The following is a 22,726-nucleotide window of genomic DNA, read 5'->3' as shown; positions in this document are numbered from 1 at the left end:
ATAATTCATGTGTCATACTGTGGGTTAGTAGGGGATTTGGAGAGGTAGACTATTTACTTACTCAGTTCCTGTCTGCTTTAAGTTGTATCTTTATACAAGAGAGCACAGCAAAGACAACTTGTGCTCATATTGTGGCGTCCTTGCTGATGTCGAGCATGTGATTTTCGTGTACAATAGGTGGATGAAGGACGTGGTGTGTTGCAGTAATGGGCCTGTTAAGACACGAACAACATAATTGATGCCATGCTTGCTAGCATCAAGAAGTAGAATGCGGTCTCCAATATGGTGAGGAATTTTACTGCGGAAAGGAGGCTGGGGAATAGGATGGGAACCAATCTGAGGGGATGGGGGGGTGTCCATCTGAGTCATATTAGGTTACATTAGCTGAGTTAGGCCTGGACATGGATGTGATTCCCATTGGAGACTGTGTTATGCTTGTGGTAAGTCTGGTCTTCTTGCGTTCAAAAGGAGGGAGGGGTTTTAGTTGTTAAGAGCTTGACACTACCATCTACGTGGGCGGATGGTGTTTGTTAGTGACTTCTCCTCCCAGAGGTAAAAAAAAAATCTCAGAGTAATGATATTTAATGCCTTAGTGGCATATAATTCAATAATAAAAACACTATTTATACACATTAATCACCCAAACATTATCTTCTAACATCAACTATAAACATGCATCCTGCTGAAGATTTGCATATGGAACCATTTTTATTTACCATTGATGTTATATTAAAGAGAATAATGGCAAAAATCTCTATTGAAAAACTATAGAACTTTTAAGGGTTTTATCATATTTACTCATGATATCTATTTTCAAGGATACAGTTGCCAAGATGGATAGAAAATGCTAACAAGACACAAAGAAAACCAAATAACTGTATATTTAATGAGGTTTTTATTTTCAAAAGGGTGAATAACAAAAATCTGGGGGGTCATCATCACATGAGAAACAAACAGGGAAAGAAAGAAAAAAAATCAAATTAAAACAAAATTCATCTTTTATAAAAATAAATTAAATGCAAGTTTTTGTTTAATTATACATAATTAATTTAAAAACAAATCTGTAACTATGAAAAAGAACAATGAAGTGGAGTTACAAGAGGTAACATAATACTTAAAATATCATAATTAATTAATAATATAAAATTATTTGTTAAATAAAATTAACTGTTTTATATTTTGCTTAATAAAAATATTATTATAATTTAGTTTGTAATGTGATATTGAATAATGAAGTGAACTGTTGACAACTTAATTACACTATAATCTACGTAATTATATGCAAGTAAAGTATAAATTTATAAAACTTCATGGTTGGTTTTAAGTTTCATTAAATCAATTTTGCCTAACTGTTGTTTAATTTAGGTATGGGAGAGAGAAAAAGATCTGTTATGTACAAATTAAGTAATAAAATAAACTTTTTTCAACTTCACAATGTACTAAAAAAAAATATGAAAATTATAAATTAAATATAAATATTATGGGTGCATACTGTTAACTCCTTACCGGACCATGACAGAATATTCCGACATGGCCAATATGCACGAAAAGGGCCTTTGTCAAAATATTCTGTTGTTGAGTTTTTGTCTGAGTTTCATTCGCGCTGTCATAATTTTCCGACTATTATTTCTAAATGCAGTTCATCATTATTCCACAATGATATAGATCGCTAGTAAAGAGTTTTCGTCACATTCTAAGGCCTTTATCTGATGTAAAACAGCTGATACGGCTTGTATGGCATGTTGTTTACATGTTCATGAGTGATTTTACAATTACTTTTACATGTTTATTTTGGGTTGTAGCCATTGTTTTGTGATTGAATATTGTGTATACGCTTTATTAATTAATTTATAAACTTTACTGTATATTTGTAAACTGGACTGGTAGTTTTTGCATTTTTTTATATACCTTTATGTATGTTGTTTTCTTATATATGGATGGCGTCTGCTTCCAAAAATGAATATTTTAGATCAGTTATAATCTGATAGAGATAGTGACAGTTTAGATGATATGTGTTAAGACATATTTTCAGACATATGCAAGATGTGAAACGTGTTCACATAATAAAAAGTGTAAAGACTCAAGATACCAGTGTATGGCGTGTGATATTGGACTGTGTGTAGCTCCACGTTTTAAAATATTTCATTCATTAAAAAACTATTAAAAACAATCATGATAGAATAAAACTTTTAGCAGTAAAGACAACTTCAATTAGTGTAAAATATAATTTTGTGATAATTACGGGCAATATGAAAACATCATTAACATGTTCACAGTAGGTTACAAAATTAGGTTTTTGTAAATATTATAAAATATGTTTTGCATGAAAAATTATCTTATTATATGTATACTAGGTCACAATTAGTCAAAATAAAGTTATTAAAGAAAAAAAAAAATAGCTCAAGATAGCGTTATTTAAATGAAAATACAAAACCAGTAAGGGGTTAATAATTTAACAATTAGTAAAGATTAACAGCTAAAAGGTAAAATAGCTACAAAAAAGAAACTGAATCAATCTCTTTGACTGTGTATATTTTAACACCTATTATTATTGATTGTATTATTTTTTAACACCTTAAAATGAATCTTAATATGTTAGACATGGAGCGATACAAAATTAAGAAAAAACTAATTTCTAACAGAATAATCACAGAAAACAACATTAAAAAATGTTTTTTAATATAATATAAAGACTTTTATTTGATTATAATTTTAACTTTAATGCTCAAATAATATTACTACTTTACTTCCACGAACTACCAGTAGTTTGCAAATATGGCGACAGTTAGATTATCTATTAAAAGGAGGAGCCGTATTTAAAAGGTATTAAAAGAAAGTTACTATTAAGTAACATCATCATAAAAAAATGTTTAATGTTCAATGGCGTAAAAATTTATAAGTTAAACAACTTCAATCAAATACTTTTATCTTCAAACACTCAAAATAATAATTTTTGTATATAATTAGTTTTTGTTTTCTAAGTTGTATTATAGTTATAAGTACAACATCTGCTTTTAAGAGGAAAAACACTGAAGTGGAACCTGAATAATAATTAAATAGAAAAACGAACTGCTACACTAAACTACAAGTTTGTGCTCAATAATGTACAGTAAAATTAACTTTTAGAACTTTACAAAATAAATACCTAATTATGCTCCAGAGTTAGATACAAGATAATACTGTTTTTCTGCAAATGCACTGTTACATTTCTTTTTGAAGATGTCTTAGCCTATACTGGACATTGATCTGTTTTCTCCTTTTAGTTTTCAGGATCTTGACTGGCAGTACTGTAGACCTCTCCCACTCTCAGTACAAATATTAATTAATTGTATTAATTGTAATTTTATATTCAGAATGATCTGATATAAGCAAATGCTTTGAAAATAACCTTCAGTCTTCTGAAAATACAATCTCCTCAGAAAATAATAAGTAGCAGAAACTAAATGGCAGTTGGTTGTCTTTGTATGAACTAAAGTGATATCAGAAAGCGGTAGCCTGTCTTTTGACCAGTATCTACAAAAACTTCGTACCCATGTAATGTAATTTTGTTTCAATAAATAGTACTGAATCCTTGCTAAAGCTCAAACCTACCTGTCTTTTAAAGAAACACAAGTTAAATCCTAGGCTTCTTTATTACTCTACTACCACAATGTACATGCTTGGTAACCATTTAAATTTTTTTTTTCTCATATTTACACTAAATATTGAAATTTATAAAAAGACTTTTTGAATTTGATATACCTGATAACAAAACATGATTTAATATGTTACTACATATTAAATTATATTTCATACCTACAAAAACTAGAACAGGCTTAATAATAATAATGAATAAAAGAAACCAATAATAAACAGTAACTACAGATACTGCATATTTTCAGAAAAATATTTCAAACTAATGATGAATAAATATAAATTATGTACAAAATAAATATAAAGCTTACTTCTACACTGATAACAAACACTGGAGAATGCATAGGACCATTAACTGATTCTGTTTTGTATACTAAGCCCTGTCTTAATTCATTTAAAACAGAAACAGAATTCTTCTTTAATCCAAATCCAGTGAGTTCTTCAGGAATAGGAAAAACTGCTTTTTTCTTCTTTTTTTTCCTTTTAGCTGGTACATCTGAAATATAAAAACAGTTCAAATAATAAAGAAATTAGGAGCAACATCTGTTAAAATAGAAATTTAAGTTTGAATTAATGGTGAAGGCATTTTCAATTATATATTTTGAAAATCTATAATAATTTTTTCACACACTAAACTCCAGAAGCAATTAAAAACTCACAAATAAAATTATTAAAAATAATCAGTAAATCAAAAGAGGCTACAAAAAAGTAATCAAGTGAACAGTAAGTACTGTTTACTTTACTTTTTGATCAATCTTGTAACTTTATTTATATGCAAGTTTCCAGGTTGTAATACATAATCTTGAAAATTGCATTAAAAAAAAGTAAACTATACTGTCATTGCACGCGCGTGCACGCACGCACAACACATACACTTCACAATCATGGTTACATTTTTATGTTACATTTATCATCATGTATTACTTCTGACAACATAACGGTCTGAACTGAATGACTATTCATGGAATATGTTACAATGCCAGCCTAATATTTATTACTTTTGTTATTTATTTAATGATTTTTTTATAACCTTAACTGATAATGAGATAATGACCTTGAAAAGTCAAACAGAGTTGCAAAACATATCCAAAAAAAAATATTACGTAAATTTTACATTTTGATTAAAAAAAATAAAAAATGTAACTGGGAAACAAAATCACCAAATAAAATTTCTAAACATCAAATATAATTTATTGATTATTAAGTTTGACCAGATCAAATTGTTTTACTCATAGGCTTCCATTTAGGTCAGCATCCTAAGTGCGATTTCTTTGTAATGTTCATACCAGATTTTCCTGTACATTAATTATCCCATCCTCTTTATTGTTTAACTTAGATACTTTACAAAAATTACAGTTCACACGTCTCATTAACCATATAAATTTTAAAATTTGTATGAACTGTTATTGAAGTCTATAATTAGTCCTGTATAAACTGCCCAACTCTCTTGATTGTTTGACTAAAAAAATTTACAATGGTTATGTTTTTGACACAAAATTTCAAAACTGTATGATAATCTGTTACTGAGATATTTAGTCAGTTTTAGTTTTATATATTAGACTAAGTCTTATACTTAATAATCAAGAACACATAATAAAAATATTCAAAAGTATTCTGAAGTGAATTCACAAAGTTATTAAAACTAAGGGATTATTAACAATATTTTTTTTAGTGGTACTGCCAGAGAGGCAGGTATATGACAAACAACAAAGAGTAACTTAGGATGCTGGATAGTTTCTTATAAATGTCATATATATTTATTAATATTGTTCTTATACTGAATTTAGTAAGTAGTAAGTACTCACTTGATTTTTAATATGAGCATCTGATCATATGTTTATGTATTTTTTATATTCAATTGTTTTTTGTTTCTGCATAAATCTGGTGCATAAATCAATAATTAAAACATATTTTTTATATTATTTTTTAAAATAACATTTTAAAAGTACTCTTTACTGGTGCCATAGATTATTTCTGGATTTTTATACATTATTTTAGTTACAAATAAGTAGTCAATCTTCTGTTTATGGTGTGCTTATTACTTACTGCAGAAGTTTCAGCAACAACTATTGCTATATTTTATAACATGAATTTATTATTCATTTTTTAATTTAATCTAACACCTAATTTTTTTAAACTAATATTAAACAAACTAAATATTTTGTTTATGTTTGCTCAAAAGTGAAAATATTAAGATGAAAATAAAAACAGTTCGTTAAGTATAAATTACAGTCATACATATCATTAAAAAACAAGTCTTTATATGGAAATTACTTCAGCCCCAAAAATTATGCAAGACTAAATATTTCTTTAATGCTTTCAGTTCCACTAGGATAATAAGTTACTAAAAAAAATCAACTAAAAATGAACAATCTTCTTTAAAAATTATTTAATCTTTTTTCATCACAATGATCCGCGAAAATATGTTGGTATCTGATTGCCTCCCTTCATATTCTTATGCTACTCTCTTGTGAAAAAAATTAAAAAAAATTACAGTATATTAAAGAGATTTAACAGATTCTGACACAAAAAAAACCGTTACGATTGGATATTTTTTATGCCTGTAACAAAAAAAATTGAAACAGTACAGAAATTACAATAATTTAATTGCAAGATTTTTTTTGCGCATTTCTACCGCGTTTTTTATTAGCAAAATTTTTTTTTTGTTTTGTCTTTACGAACATAGTTTGGTGATTTAAAAAATAATACTTTCAAGCAAATCGGTTGAAAATTGGGCAAAATATGATGAAAAACCCGTGTCATAAATCACATATGTTAGTATAAGTGTAAGTAAATTCAGAAAACTACGTTTTATAAAAATTCCCACCACTTAAAAGGCTATTCAGATCGACAAAAAACAATTTTTACTGTATACTGTTATTCATTACGAATTATTGTGCGTTTCATATTTACCGATATCTTTTGTCAGAAAAGATATTTTAGACCTCAAGCAAAAGTGACATATTTATGACCACAAATTCCTTTCTTTTTTTTGTTTGTGCCATATAACATAATTTATTATGTTTCAATACATCGATATGTTGATAAAATAATAAGTTATTTTTGTAAATAATAAATAAATTCGTAACCCTCATAGCAATTATAATACACAAGTCACACACAAACAAGCACATTTCTGAGAAAAAAAATGGTCATATTCTTTCTAGTCTAAATAAAACATTTTACATCGTATAAACCTCGTTAAAATTGTGTAATAAAACTGATTCCTTTGTGAATACAAAACAAAATAACCGACTTAGATGCCATATAAAATGATTTTGTAACAGCGTTTTAAAACTGACACTGTAAATAGCCAGTTTAATGGCTACATGATCTGAAAACGTTAAATTTGGATTAGACAGCCAGCACAACTGTCAGTAAGAACAAAAGAACAAAAAACTTATGTTGCCAATGACCCAACTGCATGAAAGATTTGCACTAAGGTGTTTTACTATTAGGCAGAAGAATGTTTCAAGAAATTTTCTCTAAAACAATGGCTAGTAGAGCTGTAATCCTAATAAATTGAAAAATAACAGCTTAATGTTTGATCTAATTGTAATCAAATTTACAAGTCAACCACAAGTTTGCAGAATTAAATTTATAATGAACAGTTATTCATAAGATTATAAAAAATGAACAGTTAATTCATTTTAATAAAAGAGAGAAGAAACACGCTGACTGTCAGTCCAGTTTTCTCATTGCTATTTCAATTTTGTAGCAGGGCTAGTTTGAAAAGTTTATAACAAAACAAGTTAAGTCTACTACTCTTCATAAATCCATTAATAACTGTTGACATTCCTTAACCAAACAGTAGTTCTCAGATGAAAAACAAAGATAAAATTATCAAAAGCTACTTTTAAAAATTTATTTTCAAATTTTCAGCTTCTAATATTTCTAGTGGAAATTACTGCCTATTTAATAAGAGGAAGTATTTTAGACAATTTATTTTGTGCACCAGAGACTGTTTTTAAAATCTCTCAAGTTATTAGTTATCAGGAAACTATAAATGTTTTCCTGTTCATGTTGAAATGAATATTACATTTTAAATTATTATAAAACTTTTATAATAATTATTTAAACTATTATAAAACAAAGTAAACATTTGAAAATAGCTGTATATTATATTATTTTGCACATACTCCTCTCAAACTGGTTACGCAGATGGATGAAGTAAAAAATGGCGGTAACTCTAAAAATCTTGGGAAGTGATGCAATTAATAGGATAAAAATATGTTATAAATTATAGAGATAGTTTGGATTAATGATACAATTTAATATCTTATTAAATATTAGTGATTAGGAGATAGGGCAGAAAATGTTTATAATTGAAGAGGTGTTTAGCAGTTATGTATGCAGTGCATATTATTGTCATCTTTAATGATTAATTCATAACAGGAAGCTTGAAGCTTAAGCATGGGAATATAATGTGAAAATTTTGAAATGCCACTCTACCATGGAGTATTTTTTTTATTATATATAAAGACATTTCAATTGGTACAACCAGCAAAACATATAAATCCTGAATGCCTTTTTTCAGTTCAGGGAGGAGAACTGTCAATGATTGTTTTATTTGAAGTTTCACAGTAATAATTTTCAACAACAAACTGAACCAAAATTATTTTAAATAAAATTTTTAAACATGTTTTTAATCACTTGTACAACTTTCCACAATTACACTAATGCAATTTTACACTGTGGTTACAGATGAAATAAAGTAATGCTTGAGGTTAGTGAACTGAGTATGTGATGAATGAATTTTTTCTATTCATTTAATTACAGGTATTGTATGATTGCAAATTTCATAAGTAATATGCAAACATAATTAAGTTTTAGTGTGTTAAATTAACATGTGTTCATTTTTTGTAAATGTTGAGAATATCTGTCATTGTAAATGGTGCATTTGTAATTCATTTCTTAGAGATTGGTAAATACTGACAATATTATACAATGCTTTTTGTGCTCACTGTATCTTTGTTTGAAGCTGAGCAAAATTCAGAGCAATCATAGTCAATTACTAATTCTGAGCAATTGGCAGTCTAATTCATGAAAAGAAGACTTCAGTAATTGAAAATCACAATGAATATTTCCTGAAGTTGTAACTGGGTGTAGCATAATCCAGTTTCTTGATATACAGTTAGCAGTTGGAAAGAAGGAATCACAACTTACACAGTTCTTTTTAAAGAATTCATATGCTAATATATATGGAGAACAAATTAGAAGAGCAGCATGCTGTTGAGAATTTTGTCTAGACAAATAAATTTCCTTAAATAATATTTATAAGAAATGTGTTTTGTCACTAAAAGTATAGCAAAATTTCATGGTTAGATTCTCATGAGGACATTCAGAAGTTGAAGATAAAGACTGATTTGGTTAAAGTAGTGACTCTGAACAAATTCTGCAGCTAAAGATGATTTAAGTTAACAGATGAATAAAAAATTGAAATATGATGTTTTTATGGTTTAATCTTCATCATTAGCTGCAGGCTAAAACATGAGTGCATATAATAATGAATTTGATGAAATGAAACTCAATTCAACATGTTAGAACATCTCTATTCTATTAACAACAATTCTATTCTTGGAACAACTCAATCAGTATTCCAATAAAGGTATAGGACGCACACTTTAACAGATTGTTACTAAAGATGAATCATTCACTCATGAATCATTTATGATTGGAAATGATTAGAAATAATTGAATATTATATGCAACGGAAACATTTTTCTTTACTTTTTAGCAAGAGGTTAAATATGTCATCTTCTGCTAGTACAGTTATTTAAGTTTTTTGTATTCTTAAGGAGTGCTGCAAGTCTATCAACAGAAGGGAGGTGGATAATGAGACTGCTGCATCATACTGTAAGTTTCTATTTAATGTTTAGGTTGCAATTTGAAACAATCTCCAGGCTTATGCTAAATTATGATAATGTTGAACAGATCTCATACGGATTGATGCAGGAGTAGTAAACTGATTAAGGTGACAACTTCCTCAACATATACCTTACATCACCAAACTTGGCCCCAGGCAACAATCACCTATTTTGCCTGCTAAAAAATCATCCAGAGAGCAAACATCTGATGGATGATGTTGAACATGGATAGGAATGTAGCTGCTGACAGTAAACCAAAGATATTCTATGTATGAGGTTTGGAGCACAAGAGATGGGGGTAGGGGGATAAATGTTAGTGGAAATTAAATAAAAATTTAAATTGATTTCTGAGGATTTTATTCAGTCATAAACAACTTAATTACTGACTTTCTCTAATATGTATTCCAGTAGCATTGTAATGGTAAGTGTGTGCAGTATTTTTTGCTGTTCTAATAACTGGAATCGTAAGAGTTTTCTTACATTTATAATTAATTTTTCCTCAGCCTTTATTTGTACAAGTTAATGAAATAAGTTTTTGTATTTACTTTTGATCATATACAAAAAATATTTTCTGTTTATTAACTGAATGAAATATACTTTAATTCTAAAAGGAAGTTTGGTTCAATTTTCCATTAAAAGTTTTATTAAATATTTTGTACAATTTCAAAGCCAAATTTCTCATAAAAATAGAAAAAACTTTTAGGATCTTCTCCATTATATGCCACCATTTTGGTGAGACTGATTGATAATGAGGTGTAATTAATTAAACCCCTAATGTCATTTGTATAATCACAATTAATTTATTATTTATTTATACCATAAATAATACGTATGGAAATACAAGGCATGTTTTTTTAAGTAATTTAAGTAATTAAGTTTTCATTTTTAATTTGTTTTAAATGAAGAAAAAGGTAACAATCATTCAGTGCAAGATCTGGACTGTAGGGCAGATGCTAGAAAATTTCCTAACAAAATTGTTTAGTAGTTTTGTTTGCCATGTGGGGTTGTGCATTATCATGGAGAAAAAAATTCATTGGTTAGCTTTCCACCGCTTTTGTTTTGGATTGAACATCTAAGTTTTGTAAGTGTTTCACAGTATGTATTGGCATTGATAATTCTTCCACATTCAAGAAATTCAATCAGCAATATCCCTTCAGCATCCCAACAAGCCGTAGCCATAAGCTTTTTCATTGAACTTTCCTGCTTAAACTTTTCGAGCTTTGGGGATGATGAATGCCACCATTGCATGGATTGCTGCTTTGTCTGAACATTTGAGTAAGACATTCATGTTTCATCACTGGTCACAATGTGTTTCTATAAATCATCACCTCCATTTTCATGGTGTTTCAAAAATGTTTGAACTGCCGTAAATTTTTTTTTGTGTGTTTCAGACAACATTTTTGGTTCCCATCTGGAACACAAGTTAATGCAACCCAGTTTTTCAGTTAAAATGTTGTAAATTATTGATCGCTAAACAAAAAGAAATTCAATCAATAATTGAGTAACAGTTACCCTTCTGTTTTCACAGATTTTTGCATTCACATTTTCAGTAAATCTTGAAGACAGTAAGGTGACCACTACGTTCTTCGTTGTGAACATTTGTTCTTCCTCCATGAAACAAGTGACACTATTGGCGAATTTTACCTTCACATATAATACTGGATCCATAAACATAGACAATTTCTCTATTGAATATCAGCAGCAATTTACTTTTTGCAAATATATAAATTACTGATCACACTTCACAACTTGCAGGACTGTTTCTTGTAGCACTCATTTCAGCTGAGCTATAGACAGCAACTTACGCAAATAACGTTAACCTATTGCTGTAAACAGATGATCACTAATAGAAATAAACACGCTACATTAGTGCGATCAATTTCTATCGCTCTAATGGCAGCAAATTCAAAATGGCTTACTTAAAAAACATCCCTTGTAATAATATGGAAAGGAAGTTTAGAATCTGTTAAAAATATATCACTTCTTAGCTGTTATACTATCTGCAGTTCTTGTTTGAACAAGTCCACTGATATCATACTCCCAACCTTAAATTCATACCATGACAGTGTTTACAACTTCCTGGATAATGTAAAATACCATGTTCCTATAGAAAATGTATCATGGTGTCTTCAACTTGGACAGGTTCGATTAAATGAATAAAATTCAAAAATAGAATATACAGGACGCACAAATAAGAAGTAGGCCTATGACATGCATAGTGTAGAAGCAGAAAATTGCAGTTTTATTATTATAATATGAAACACTAACGGGAAATAACAAGCTGATATACAAACAGCTAACACTAACAAGCTGATAGACAAATGACTCATTGTTTACTGCTATTGGCTGTCAAAATGATGATATACAACAAAGAAGATCTGATTTTTATAACACTGAAATATGTGTATTATTTAGAATATTACATTTCAGCACCAGCAAACATTTTTAGAAAATTATTCGAAAAGTAGTTATTTATTTTTAATTCTTAAAACTGTAATGTTAAAAACGTTCAAACCTATTCTTACTAATGTTAATACCCTACACAATTTAATGAATGACTGAATCAACAAGTGATCGTTATCTTAAAAGTTTCAGCATCACCTGGTTCCAGGTTTGAATACTGTCAGGTGTATTATTTTTCAGAATGTGATGATTCCTAGCATATTTCCTCTCCCTATCAGGCTGGCATCAGAAAGGTGACTTGACTATAAGAATAACAAATCTCAAGTAATAGAAAAACAATAGAAAAAATATACAAATTTCAAAACTGAGTTTTTTAAAAAACAGTCATACACTATAGTAAAATTGTAATATAATTATTATTTTGTAGAGCATTAAATTTTAAGCATAGTTGTCCAGTTTCTGCAAATAATTTTTACCAGATAGTAATAAAAGAAAAATAAAACTTTGTTTCAGTCTAGACATTAGTGACTACTATTTTATTGAATAATGATCAGAATGAGAACACATTGGTTCAAGTGTTTGTTTATAACAAACTATTCAAGAAAAAAAAAGAGAAGAAAAATGATAAAAACTAGTTAAAAAGAACTGCCAAAAGAAAGAATACTGACACTTTCTTCTGTGCTATATCCTAGGTTGGTTTGGAATCATCTAAAATAGATTTTTTTTTTTTTAGCGATTCTTGATTTAATTACTAATAAATAATTAGTATAAATAATACTATAAATTAATAATTAGTATAAATGAATATCAAATTCTTAATGAGAGCATTTAACACAAGATTTACAATCTACTAACCAGTTATATATTTAATTAATTTGAACAAAATATACGGTTTTGGCTCAATTATCAAAATATTTACCACCATCATTTGGAGCATGAGGTCGTTTCAATCCTGGATTTGTATTTGGGTGATTCACATTTGATTTGTAATTTAATGATGTAGTACCTTCTACTTTCTGCACAGCCAAATTTCTTTCATTAGCGACTGTTTGTTTTACTGGTACAATCTCCTTAAAAAATAATAAATAAAAAAATAACACTAATTTCATTCTAACCAAATTACAATTCAAGATTAATGAATAAAAAAAGAGAAGATCATGTGTAATTAAACTTATACATATTTTTAATTATCATCACTTATAATTATTTTTCTTATATATGACTGAACAGGACACATGTATAACACGATGTCAACAAAAATTAAAATTAACATACTACCAACCAGATTACAGATTGAAAGTGATATTAAGTCAATTATTTTATGATATGAAAAATAAGTATTTAAATTTTTTATTTTAAAAGGCCAAAATTTCTTGTAACACATTCTTCACAAAGCAAAGAGAATAATTAAAAAATATATATAAGAATCTACTTTACATCTAATAGTCGATTCATTGATTTGATTGTATATATGATTACACTGGGAGACAAAGCTTTTTTTGTTTTTCAATAAATGATACACATTCTCCTAAACTGCTTTTTTGTACAATTACAAAAAAGCACATTACATTTTTAAATTATAATTTCTTAGATGGTTCTTTTACTACCAATCTGTAATACATCCCTAATGTCCATCAGTAATTTGTTAGCATATACCTTTACTTCTACACTCCATTTATCTTTGTGGTTAACCACTGGTGAAATGTTCAACATGTTCATCACTAACTGCTTCAAGGTTTGATGGAAAGAAATTCACTGTTAATAAAAAAACAGTATTTTAGTAAATGAAATTATGCAACTATACTGAAATGATATAAATAAGCAAATGAATACATAATGACAAGCTCTTAAATATGATTTCTGTTATCATCCAACATGTAAAATATAATAATTGAAACAAAGCAAATAACCATAGTAAAAAATTAAAAATTAATTTAATTCAATAGTACATATACAATATTACCAAAGAACTCTTTGGAACTTAAATAGACAATTTTAAAAAATGTTTATGTAAAAATGCCCAAAACTTAATTTTAAAATTAAAAAAAAAAATTAAATGCTGGAAAAATTCTGACCAGATTTGGTTTCAGTATTATAAAAAAATAAATTATATATCACACATAAGAAACAAAAAATTATGTTTACTTGTTATAATGTATAATCAAATATATACGAAATTTGATAAAAAAAATAAAAAATATAGAAACTAGTTTTTCTCAGAAAATCTTTATTTATTTATCAATACTGATTTTGTCACCTTCAAAGTATGCCCTTTCAGATACAATATATTTGTGCCAGTCCTTTTTCCAGTCTTCAAAGCAACTCTGGAATGCAATTTTCTGTACAGTGTTTAGCTTCTCCAGCTGTTCTGTCTTCTCTTTGATGTTGCCAAAACTTCATCTTTCATGGTTCTTTTCATCTTGAGAAATAGGACAAAGTCACAGGGGGCCAATGCGGTGAATACGGAGGCTGAGGCACCATAACAGTGTTATTTTTGGCCAAAAATTCATGAATAAGTGGTGAAGTGTGAGCAGGCACATTATCATGGTGCAATTGCCATGGATTTTTTCGCCACAAATCCTGGTGTTTTCTTTGAATTGCTTCATACAAATGACATGAACTTCCAGGTAGTAATCCTTATTGACCGTACAACCTGGTGGCCAAGAGCTCATGATACACTAAATGTTGAAATCCAAGAACACAGTGATCAGAACCTATGAAGGTTCTGATCTATTCTATCAAACTTTACAAGCCTTTTTTGGTCTTGGCTCTTCACAAAGCTTTTATTGGGACATTTGGACCTTAGTTTCAATGTTATACCCATACATCCATGTTTCATCCCCAGTTATGACCCGTTTGAGCAATTCAGGATTATTGTTCACTTCATTTAGCATCTCCTGAGGAATGTTCATTCAGTACTGTTTTTGGTTGAAATGAATCAATTTTGCTGCCACACGTTTCATGCCCAAAACATTCAAACATATTACTTGGCATGAGCTAAACCAAATGATATGTCAACATCATTAGCAACCTCTCTGATACTGATTTGGTGATGTCCATAATCATTTTCTTCACTTTTTCTATGTTATCATCAATTGTTGATGTGCTGAAATGTCCAGGTGCTCATCATCTTCATGGCAATAATTTGGAAATGTTTGTTTGTCCCACTTGTAAATACTTTGATTTATTCAGAGAAGAATCACCAAAAGCAACATTAAACATTTCCAATGCATTGCTGCACCTCATTCCATTCTTAAAGCAAAGTTTCATGCAAATTCTTTGTTCCATTTTTTCAACAAGTTAAAAATAGCCGACCATACCAAAACACATGTAACCTTTTTTGACAGCCAATATTAAACTAAGCATCCAATAGGACTACCAATGTAAACATAAGTGTATCAAAACAACAAAAAAAGAATTATGACAATTGGACTTACACAGCATGGGAAATTTAAAAATTCTGCATTTTTTTTACGTATCTTGTACACAGTCATTTCAGTCAATTATGATACTATTGATATAACTAATAAATAACAGATATCATATGCAAAGATGAAAAATTTAAAAACTTTCATTAACTCTGGGCTGACTGCTATCTTAAATAGCCAATGGGTAGCAAAGCTGAAGATTGAAGAACGTTTAATTTAAATTGGCAATTTTATTCAACATACTAGTAAACATCAATCTGGAAAATGTTAACCATGGTTTGTTTATTTAGCAAAACACATTTCATGAGTGTTTACTACACAATCTTCCTAAAATAGTCAAGTGGAAAAGATGTCTAATAAAGAAATACCTAAATTAACAAGTACACTAATATACTTGTGTGTGTGTGTCACTTACACGAGGACTGTAAATAAAGTAATGGGACTAGTTTTTTTTGGCAGCCAAATTGGCACACTGAAAAGTTACTAGTAAACATATGGTTATATGAACAGCTGATTTGTAATAGGTATTAATATTTTTAGTCTATTGTTGCCACATGAGGTGTAAACAAATTTTTCGTGAAATGAGTTTTTGTCGTGTTATAAAAATGAGTGATACTAATTATGAGCAACACTGTGCAATCAAGTTTTGTGTTAAACTTTTTTAAAATTGAAAAGAGCGTATGGAGATTATGCGCTGTCACAAGTCCAAATTTTTAGATGGTTTAAAGCATTTTCAGATGGCAGGGAATCAGTTGTGGACGATCCATGCTCTGGAAGACAGTTAATGCCAAAAAGTGACAATAATGTTGAGCAAATCAGAAACTTGATATGGCACAACTGGCGACTAACTGTTTCCGACTTTGAAAGAACACTTCAAAGGACACCATTTTGGAACAGTAGAAAACATAAAAAAAATGTAACCAACCATTTGAAGGATATTCCGGTTTCTGAGTTCCAACAAGGCTTGAAAACCGTTTGAAGTGTTGCGTGACTTCCCAAGGAAACTATTTCAAAGCTGAAAGAGTCCATGTATAATTGGATTGAATATAAAAAGTTTTTCTGAACCAGTCTCATTACTTTATTTACAGACCTCATGTGTGTGTGTGTGTGTGTGTTGTGTATATATATATATATATATGTAGTAATTATTTGGTGCTAATTTGTAGTTGAATTAAGTCTCCATGGGTAGAAGAACTATGATAAATAATTAACAGAAGCAGTGAAATGTAACAAAAAAAAGAAAAATGAGCATATGGACTTTAATGCTCAATTCTAAATATAATTATTATTTGCGAATTATAAATAGAAGTTAGAGGGTGTAATTACAGGTTTCATAAAGTATAGAAAATCCTAATGTAATCTGAAATTGATTTTTGCATACCTGCTTTTTGTTCTACATCTTTTCTCTATTTAAAATCATCATTAAACCTGATCTTATCCCTGCATTTATTTTCAAAGAGTAATACTCATAATTTTTTCAAACATTTAACTTACTCGTTTTATGTTTACCTACACCACAGTAAGTTTTCTGATGATTGTAAAATAAGAAAAATCTTTACAACAATGCATCACATATATGAATTATAGACCTATTGCTCTTCTCTCCACAGAATAAAATCATATGCTCTCTTTTTTAATTTTTATTAAATTGAGGATTTTGTTCCATCAACATGAATAGATTTTATCTGCAAAAAAGTCAGCTGATTGACCCCACCATAGTTTATATAATCAGAACCGTACATTATATCTCTACTATTCATCCGGTGACAAGAACAACTGTATTCTCAAATTTTTCGCATTGCCTCCTCAATTAAAAAAAAAAGTTTAAAACAGGTTGTAAAGTTAGGCCTACCTGGAGTAGCCTAGAATAACAGTAGTTCATCAAAACATATCTGTCACAAAAAGTATCTTGTAAAAGTTTGCTCTTGTTCTGATGTTTTCTATGTGAAAATATTTATGGAGTATAAAGCCTCCAGGGAAAGTTGTACTATATATGTTATGAACTACTGGTTAGGTTCAAATGGTAGTGAACAAAAACAACTCTTGGTGTTTTTGCCCTTTGTATTTTTCAAATATGTAGATAACAAATATATTATATATATATATATATATATATATATATACAGGAAGAGATACAACCAAAGTTAAAATGATAAGAGATAGTAAAGACTATTAGAAATAGCTGATAATTTATATAAGTAATGAAAAAACTTTTATATTTCTCATTATATTAGATAATGACAAGATTTTAATTTTTATCAATTTTTTTAACTGTTGTAATATAAAATAAAAACTACAGGATTTTAAAGTTCAAAAAGCATTATCTATATTGCTTTAATGTGTTCTAATTGAAAAGTGATGAATTTAGCTTGTCTTTCTCTTTTTTTGTCTCTTAATTAATTATATACACATTAAAACTATATTAATAAATCAATCGGATTACACAGATATTAACACCAACCTACAAAGCAACTCAGATGTATACATGAAGTATATTAAAAAAAGCTATACATTGAATTTTAACTTTAAACAACTGTTTAAAGTAAATGTTTGAATTTTAAACAACTCTTTGTTATTTAGCTGTACTTTTCTATCTGTTTCAAATGTTGACAAAAAATATACAATTTTATTTCCCTAAATGTAATAATTCATAAAGATTTATTAAATGTAACTGGATAGAGAGTTAATAGTTAAATACAACGTAATCTCTAATTATCATGTATATATATATATATAAAATTAATTATACATACTTATCTATTATTTATTAAAAATAGACAATAAATCATATTAAAATGTGATACAATATAGGTATAGCAATAAAGGTATATTTATAATTCTTTTGGAAGAATATGCAAAATTTCCAAGCTATTTTTACCAAATTTTTTGAAGAAAAGTGCAGTATTACTTTTGGTCGCATGATGGGAGTTGAGGGCGAGGAAAATGAATTTCTTTGTTTTGTGGTATGAGGAATATGAAAATACCATTTGCTAGAATTATATATATATATATACATACATATATGTATGCAAAATATTCAACAAAAGAGGCTGCATCATTCAGTAGTTTTTACTAAATGCATATACTGGTGTGAGATGGGTAAAATAATGTGGAAGATGTTGGTATGGCTGGAGCTGGAGTGGGGTTTGAATACTGCCAGTATGTGTCAAGCATTGGCTTTTGAACAAGTTTGCTAATATTGTATTTTTTGTTAAAAAGCAGTTAACTGTGGAAGAATGTGTATTTGTGATGGAATCTTATTTAGAGATGAAACCTCATATTTTGTGTTGGTGAAAGTTCAGAGAGAAATTCGAGAAGGAAGTACCAGTGAAGAGTGTTATTCAGATGTTAGTTAAAATATTTTGTGAACATTAAAAGTGCCAATTACAAGATCTCCTCATAAATTTTTGCAGAGACTGAGCCGACAAAAAAAATTTTACTAGGTTCACCTCAGATTGCAGAGAGGAGAATGCTGATTATGGTTAACGGGTTTTCTAATGTCAATGGTTCAAGAACTTTATTAGAGGTAACCCTGACATTTTTGATTAAGTGTTTTTTACAGAGAAGGCATGGTTTCACCTTGGTGGGTTACTACTGCACCTGTTTTTCCTGTTCAGCATTCAGGAATCACTGACATGTATTACTTCAGAGAATGATATGTATGAGTGTAAGTGAAGTGTAGTCTTGTACAGTCTCAGGTTACAATTTCTGAGATGTGTGGTTAATTGAAACCCAACCACCAAAGAACACTGGTATCTGTGATCTAGTATTCAAATGTGTATAAAAGTAACTGCCTTTACTAGGATTTGAACGTTGGAACTCTTGACTTCAAAATCTGCTGATTTGTGAACATGCACTAACCACTAGATCAAACCGGTGGGTTAGAATTACTGGACCTGGGATACTGAAAACCCACATTGTTTTTTGAATCTCCCCTCTACCCATAAAAAATAGGCATATGGTGTGTGTTTTCAAGGCAATGAATAACAGAACCCTTGTTTTTTTAAAAATTAATAGGCTTAATACAAGAGGATGAGAGTGACTGCTGGTTGCAACAGGACAGTGTCACTTGTCATACAGCTTGCACTAATATGGATATAGGATTTTTTTTTTGGTGGAAGAATCATTTCCAAAGGGCTACCAAGACCTCTGATCTGACTAGTTCAGACTTCTTTTTGTGGGGTTACTTAAGAGACTGATTATAGGAGCAATCCACACATGCTGCAGAAATTTGAAGACAAACATTAACGGTGCCATCCAGGAAATAAGACAAGGGTCGTGCAGGGTACAGATAACAAGAGTAGCCAGGACATGATCAAATGTGTTGAAAAGTGCACGTGGATGGATGTCATTTTCAACACCTTCCATACATTATTTTATAAGTGTTTGCCAATAAACTATTAAACTAAGTGATGGAGCTTCTTTTAAATGAACACCTTGTGTACTCCTACATAGAGGCCTTTGTATCAAGTTTTGTGGCTTGAAAACCTCCAAAACTAATAGATTTCATTGAAATTAATATGCTGTAGTAGTGTCTTTGAGAAGTTGTGCATATGAAAATTGGTCAAGTAGTTCTTGAATTATGCTCAATTGAGGTCAAAAATAAGTTTGAGGTAGTGTTCAATGAAAAGTACATTATTACTTTCAGTCACATGTGTAGGGTTGGGTGGGTGAAAATGAATTTTCTTTATGTTTTGAGTGAAAAGGGGTTACCAGACCAGGGTAAAAATCCACAATGGGTGAAAGCAGACAATCATTCTCATGCTTCGAATTAGGTCCGGGGTCCTGCAACTCAAGAGAATAGGAGTATAAATACTCCACGGAAGACAGTCAGTCTGCAAGAGAGTGCTACGATAGAGTTCTAAGTGAGGAGTTATTAAATGAGTTTGAAGCAAGTGTTCTGTGAGGAGGACAGTGAAAAAGCGAATTTCTAGTTTGTACAAGATTGACATGATTAAGGTGACGTCAGAAGTAATTCCAGTACATGAAAACAAGAAGGGGTTCGATGAGTTTTTGTTAGACTATAAGTGATAATGTACTAAATTTCATTCATAAATCGTTAGGGTAGTTTTATATGTGAACACCAAAGGTATTTGCAGTAAAAAAACTTTATACTTGTCTTATCTATTGTACTATTGTTATTAATACAAGATTAATGGTTAAAAGTGCTAAAATTAGCAGTCATACTAATATCTTTTGTCAATGGGAGTGAATTCTGGTTTTGACTGTTTAACTGCCTCTAAATGAATCCTAATGATTACTTTATATTCTGTTTTGTATGTAATCACTGTTTGTTTTTATTATTATTATTCTTTGCTGTTATTATTCTGATTATTACTGAGTTGTTTATTAATATTACTACAATCATTATTATTACTGATTTGTCTTGTTTTACTTATGTTCTTAAAATAACAAATTGTAATCATATAAACATTTTCAATTATCAATCTCTCTATATCCTAATCGAACTGTGAACATGTGACTATATATATATATATATATATGTATATACGCAAGCCTATTATAAAATTTTGTGGCTTGAAAATTTCCAAAATTATATGATCAATTTCATTAAAATTTAGATATACTGTTGTAGTGTATCTAAGGTTGTGCATTTGAAAATATGATAAAGAAAGGTTGAGTCATTCTTGAGTTAATTTTTTTTTTTTACAGGCCTATGTATAAAATCTTGTGGCTTGAAAATCTTCATAACTACTGGATCACTTTCATTGAAATTTAGATATGCTGTAGTAGTAATAGTGTATCTGAAATTGTGATATGAAAAAAAATGTATGAAGGTTGGTTGAGTAATAGATACTCTCAATTTAATGTTGAAAAGATTTGAGCAGGGTAAGTTGTGGTGCATTATGATGCTGCAAGTTGAAACGTAGAAACAAAATAAAATAACAAAAAGTCATCTTCTTGCACAGAACTGCATAAGAATTTTTAAAACTTTTTGTACCTATCAACAGGGTTTAAAGATGCAAGTTCATAGAAATGTTTACCTTAATTCATACTTTTACTGTGAGATATTACAATATTATCTGTAGTAAATATATATTACATATTAATAATTTTTATTTTAATTGAAACCATCAGAAATTAGTAAAAAAATCCTGTATGGAAATTTATTTCTACTTTCCTTTAACACTGTTTACTTTCAATAGAGATTTTAATGTTTAGGAATGTAATTGAGCCTTTTATTGTAAGTGCTTCATTTATCAAAAGATTTGGGGAAATGTTTAGATTTACAAACTTTTTGAAAGCTTTCTGTAAAGTTTCAAATTGAATTCTAATTTTTTGAGCAAAAAATTGAAATTCTAAGAGTACAAAAGTCCAATACATTTTCACAAAATGAAAGATAAAAAATGAAAAAAGTTATAAAATTATTTATAATAAATTTAACAATCAATCTTTTTTAGTTTGACATTCAAATGTAGAGATAAATTTGCAGCATATGTATCAGTCAGAGTAAAGTGGACAAAGTATTTTTTAAACATATACATACGAGTATAAGGCCACTTAAATTTAAATGAAAAATAGAATAAAAAGTTACAGTATGTAAAACCAATGTTAATTGTAGAAAAAGTAAGTAATATTAGTAGTTTCAATGAAAAATGAAAACTGTCATGCACTGAACAAATTTGTAACAAAAAGAGCATTTGAAGAAACTTTTGCTCTTTTCAGAGAATGAATTTACTGCTTTGTAGCAATATAGCCTAATTAATACTAATATAAAGTAATAAATGATATATTCTTTGTTATTTTTTGTATGCAGATAATATAGTGAGTCATGTATCAATTATTCTGGGAAAATAAGGAAATTATGCTTCATGTCCATATGTAATTAATTAAAAACTAGGTAAAACTTGCTTAAACATTTTAGTAAATAACAAAACACACACTTTTTATATTTATTTATATTTAAACAACTATTATTGGTGTTATTAAATGTCACATGAAAAAAGAATTGACAAAAAGCCTTAAATTTGCACGTAAACATTTTTCTTGATAAGCATGAATAACAACTTTTGGAACTTTGTATATAAGTCAGAAGATGAAAAGGATTAATAATTCTATCCCATAACATACCAGTGCTGCCTAAAGTTTATAACAGTTAATATGCGAGGGATAAATCATGCTATTGACTAATAGCTTGTGGATATTATGAATATACACAGTATGCTTGAAAAGTTCCTGAACTAAATTAAATAAAAATACAGGTTTAAAGATAAACAAATTTACTCACATCAGCCATCTACATAGAACCCTTCTCTAGTCATATTCTTGTTTCAGCGCCGATAAAGCCTGTCAAATGTCCTGGAGAATGACGGTGATTTGATTTGCAGTGTAATAACATGTTAAAACTGTTGCCATGTGTGCCGGGGCATTGTC

The 22,726-nt window shown here is 29.0% G+C and overlaps 1 protein-coding gene across 6 annotated transcripts in view; it reads right to left on the bottom strand.

Moving 5' to 3' along the window:
- Adar (Adenosine deaminase acting on RNA) overlaps positions 1–22,726 on the bottom strand; it is a 112,594-nt gene that overhangs the window by 85,139 nt on the left and 4,729 nt on the right. For 4 of the 6 annotated variants that reach the window (XR_012756493.1, XM_075366531.1, XM_075366530.1 and 1 more), the window contains exons 3-4: positions 12,823–12,973; positions 3,945–4,129 (exon numbers count right to left, since the gene is read on the bottom strand). Coding sequence is in view for 3 of the 6 variants with exons in the window: in XM_075366531.1 (XP_075222646.1) it covers positions 3,945–4,129; positions 12,823–12,973 (336 nt within the window). In the remaining 3 variants the exon portion in view is untranslated. Of the gene's footprint in view, positions 1–3,944; positions 4,130–12,822; positions 12,974–13,559; positions 13,659–22,726 lie in introns of all 6 variants that reach the window. The other 2 variants (XR_012756495.1, XR_012756494.1) reach the window with 2 other exon arrangements.

Source organism: Lycorma delicatula, chromosome 5 (genome assembly GCF_047948215.1).
Source record: "Lycorma delicatula isolate Av1 chromosome 5, ASM4794821v1, whole genome shotgun sequence".
NCBI classification, from domain to species: domain Eukaryota; kingdom Metazoa; phylum Arthropoda; class Insecta; order Hemiptera; family Fulgoridae; genus Lycorma; species Lycorma delicatula.
The sequence above is the reverse complement of the archived record's forward strand: the minus strand, read 5'-3'. Positions and strand labels throughout refer to the sequence as shown.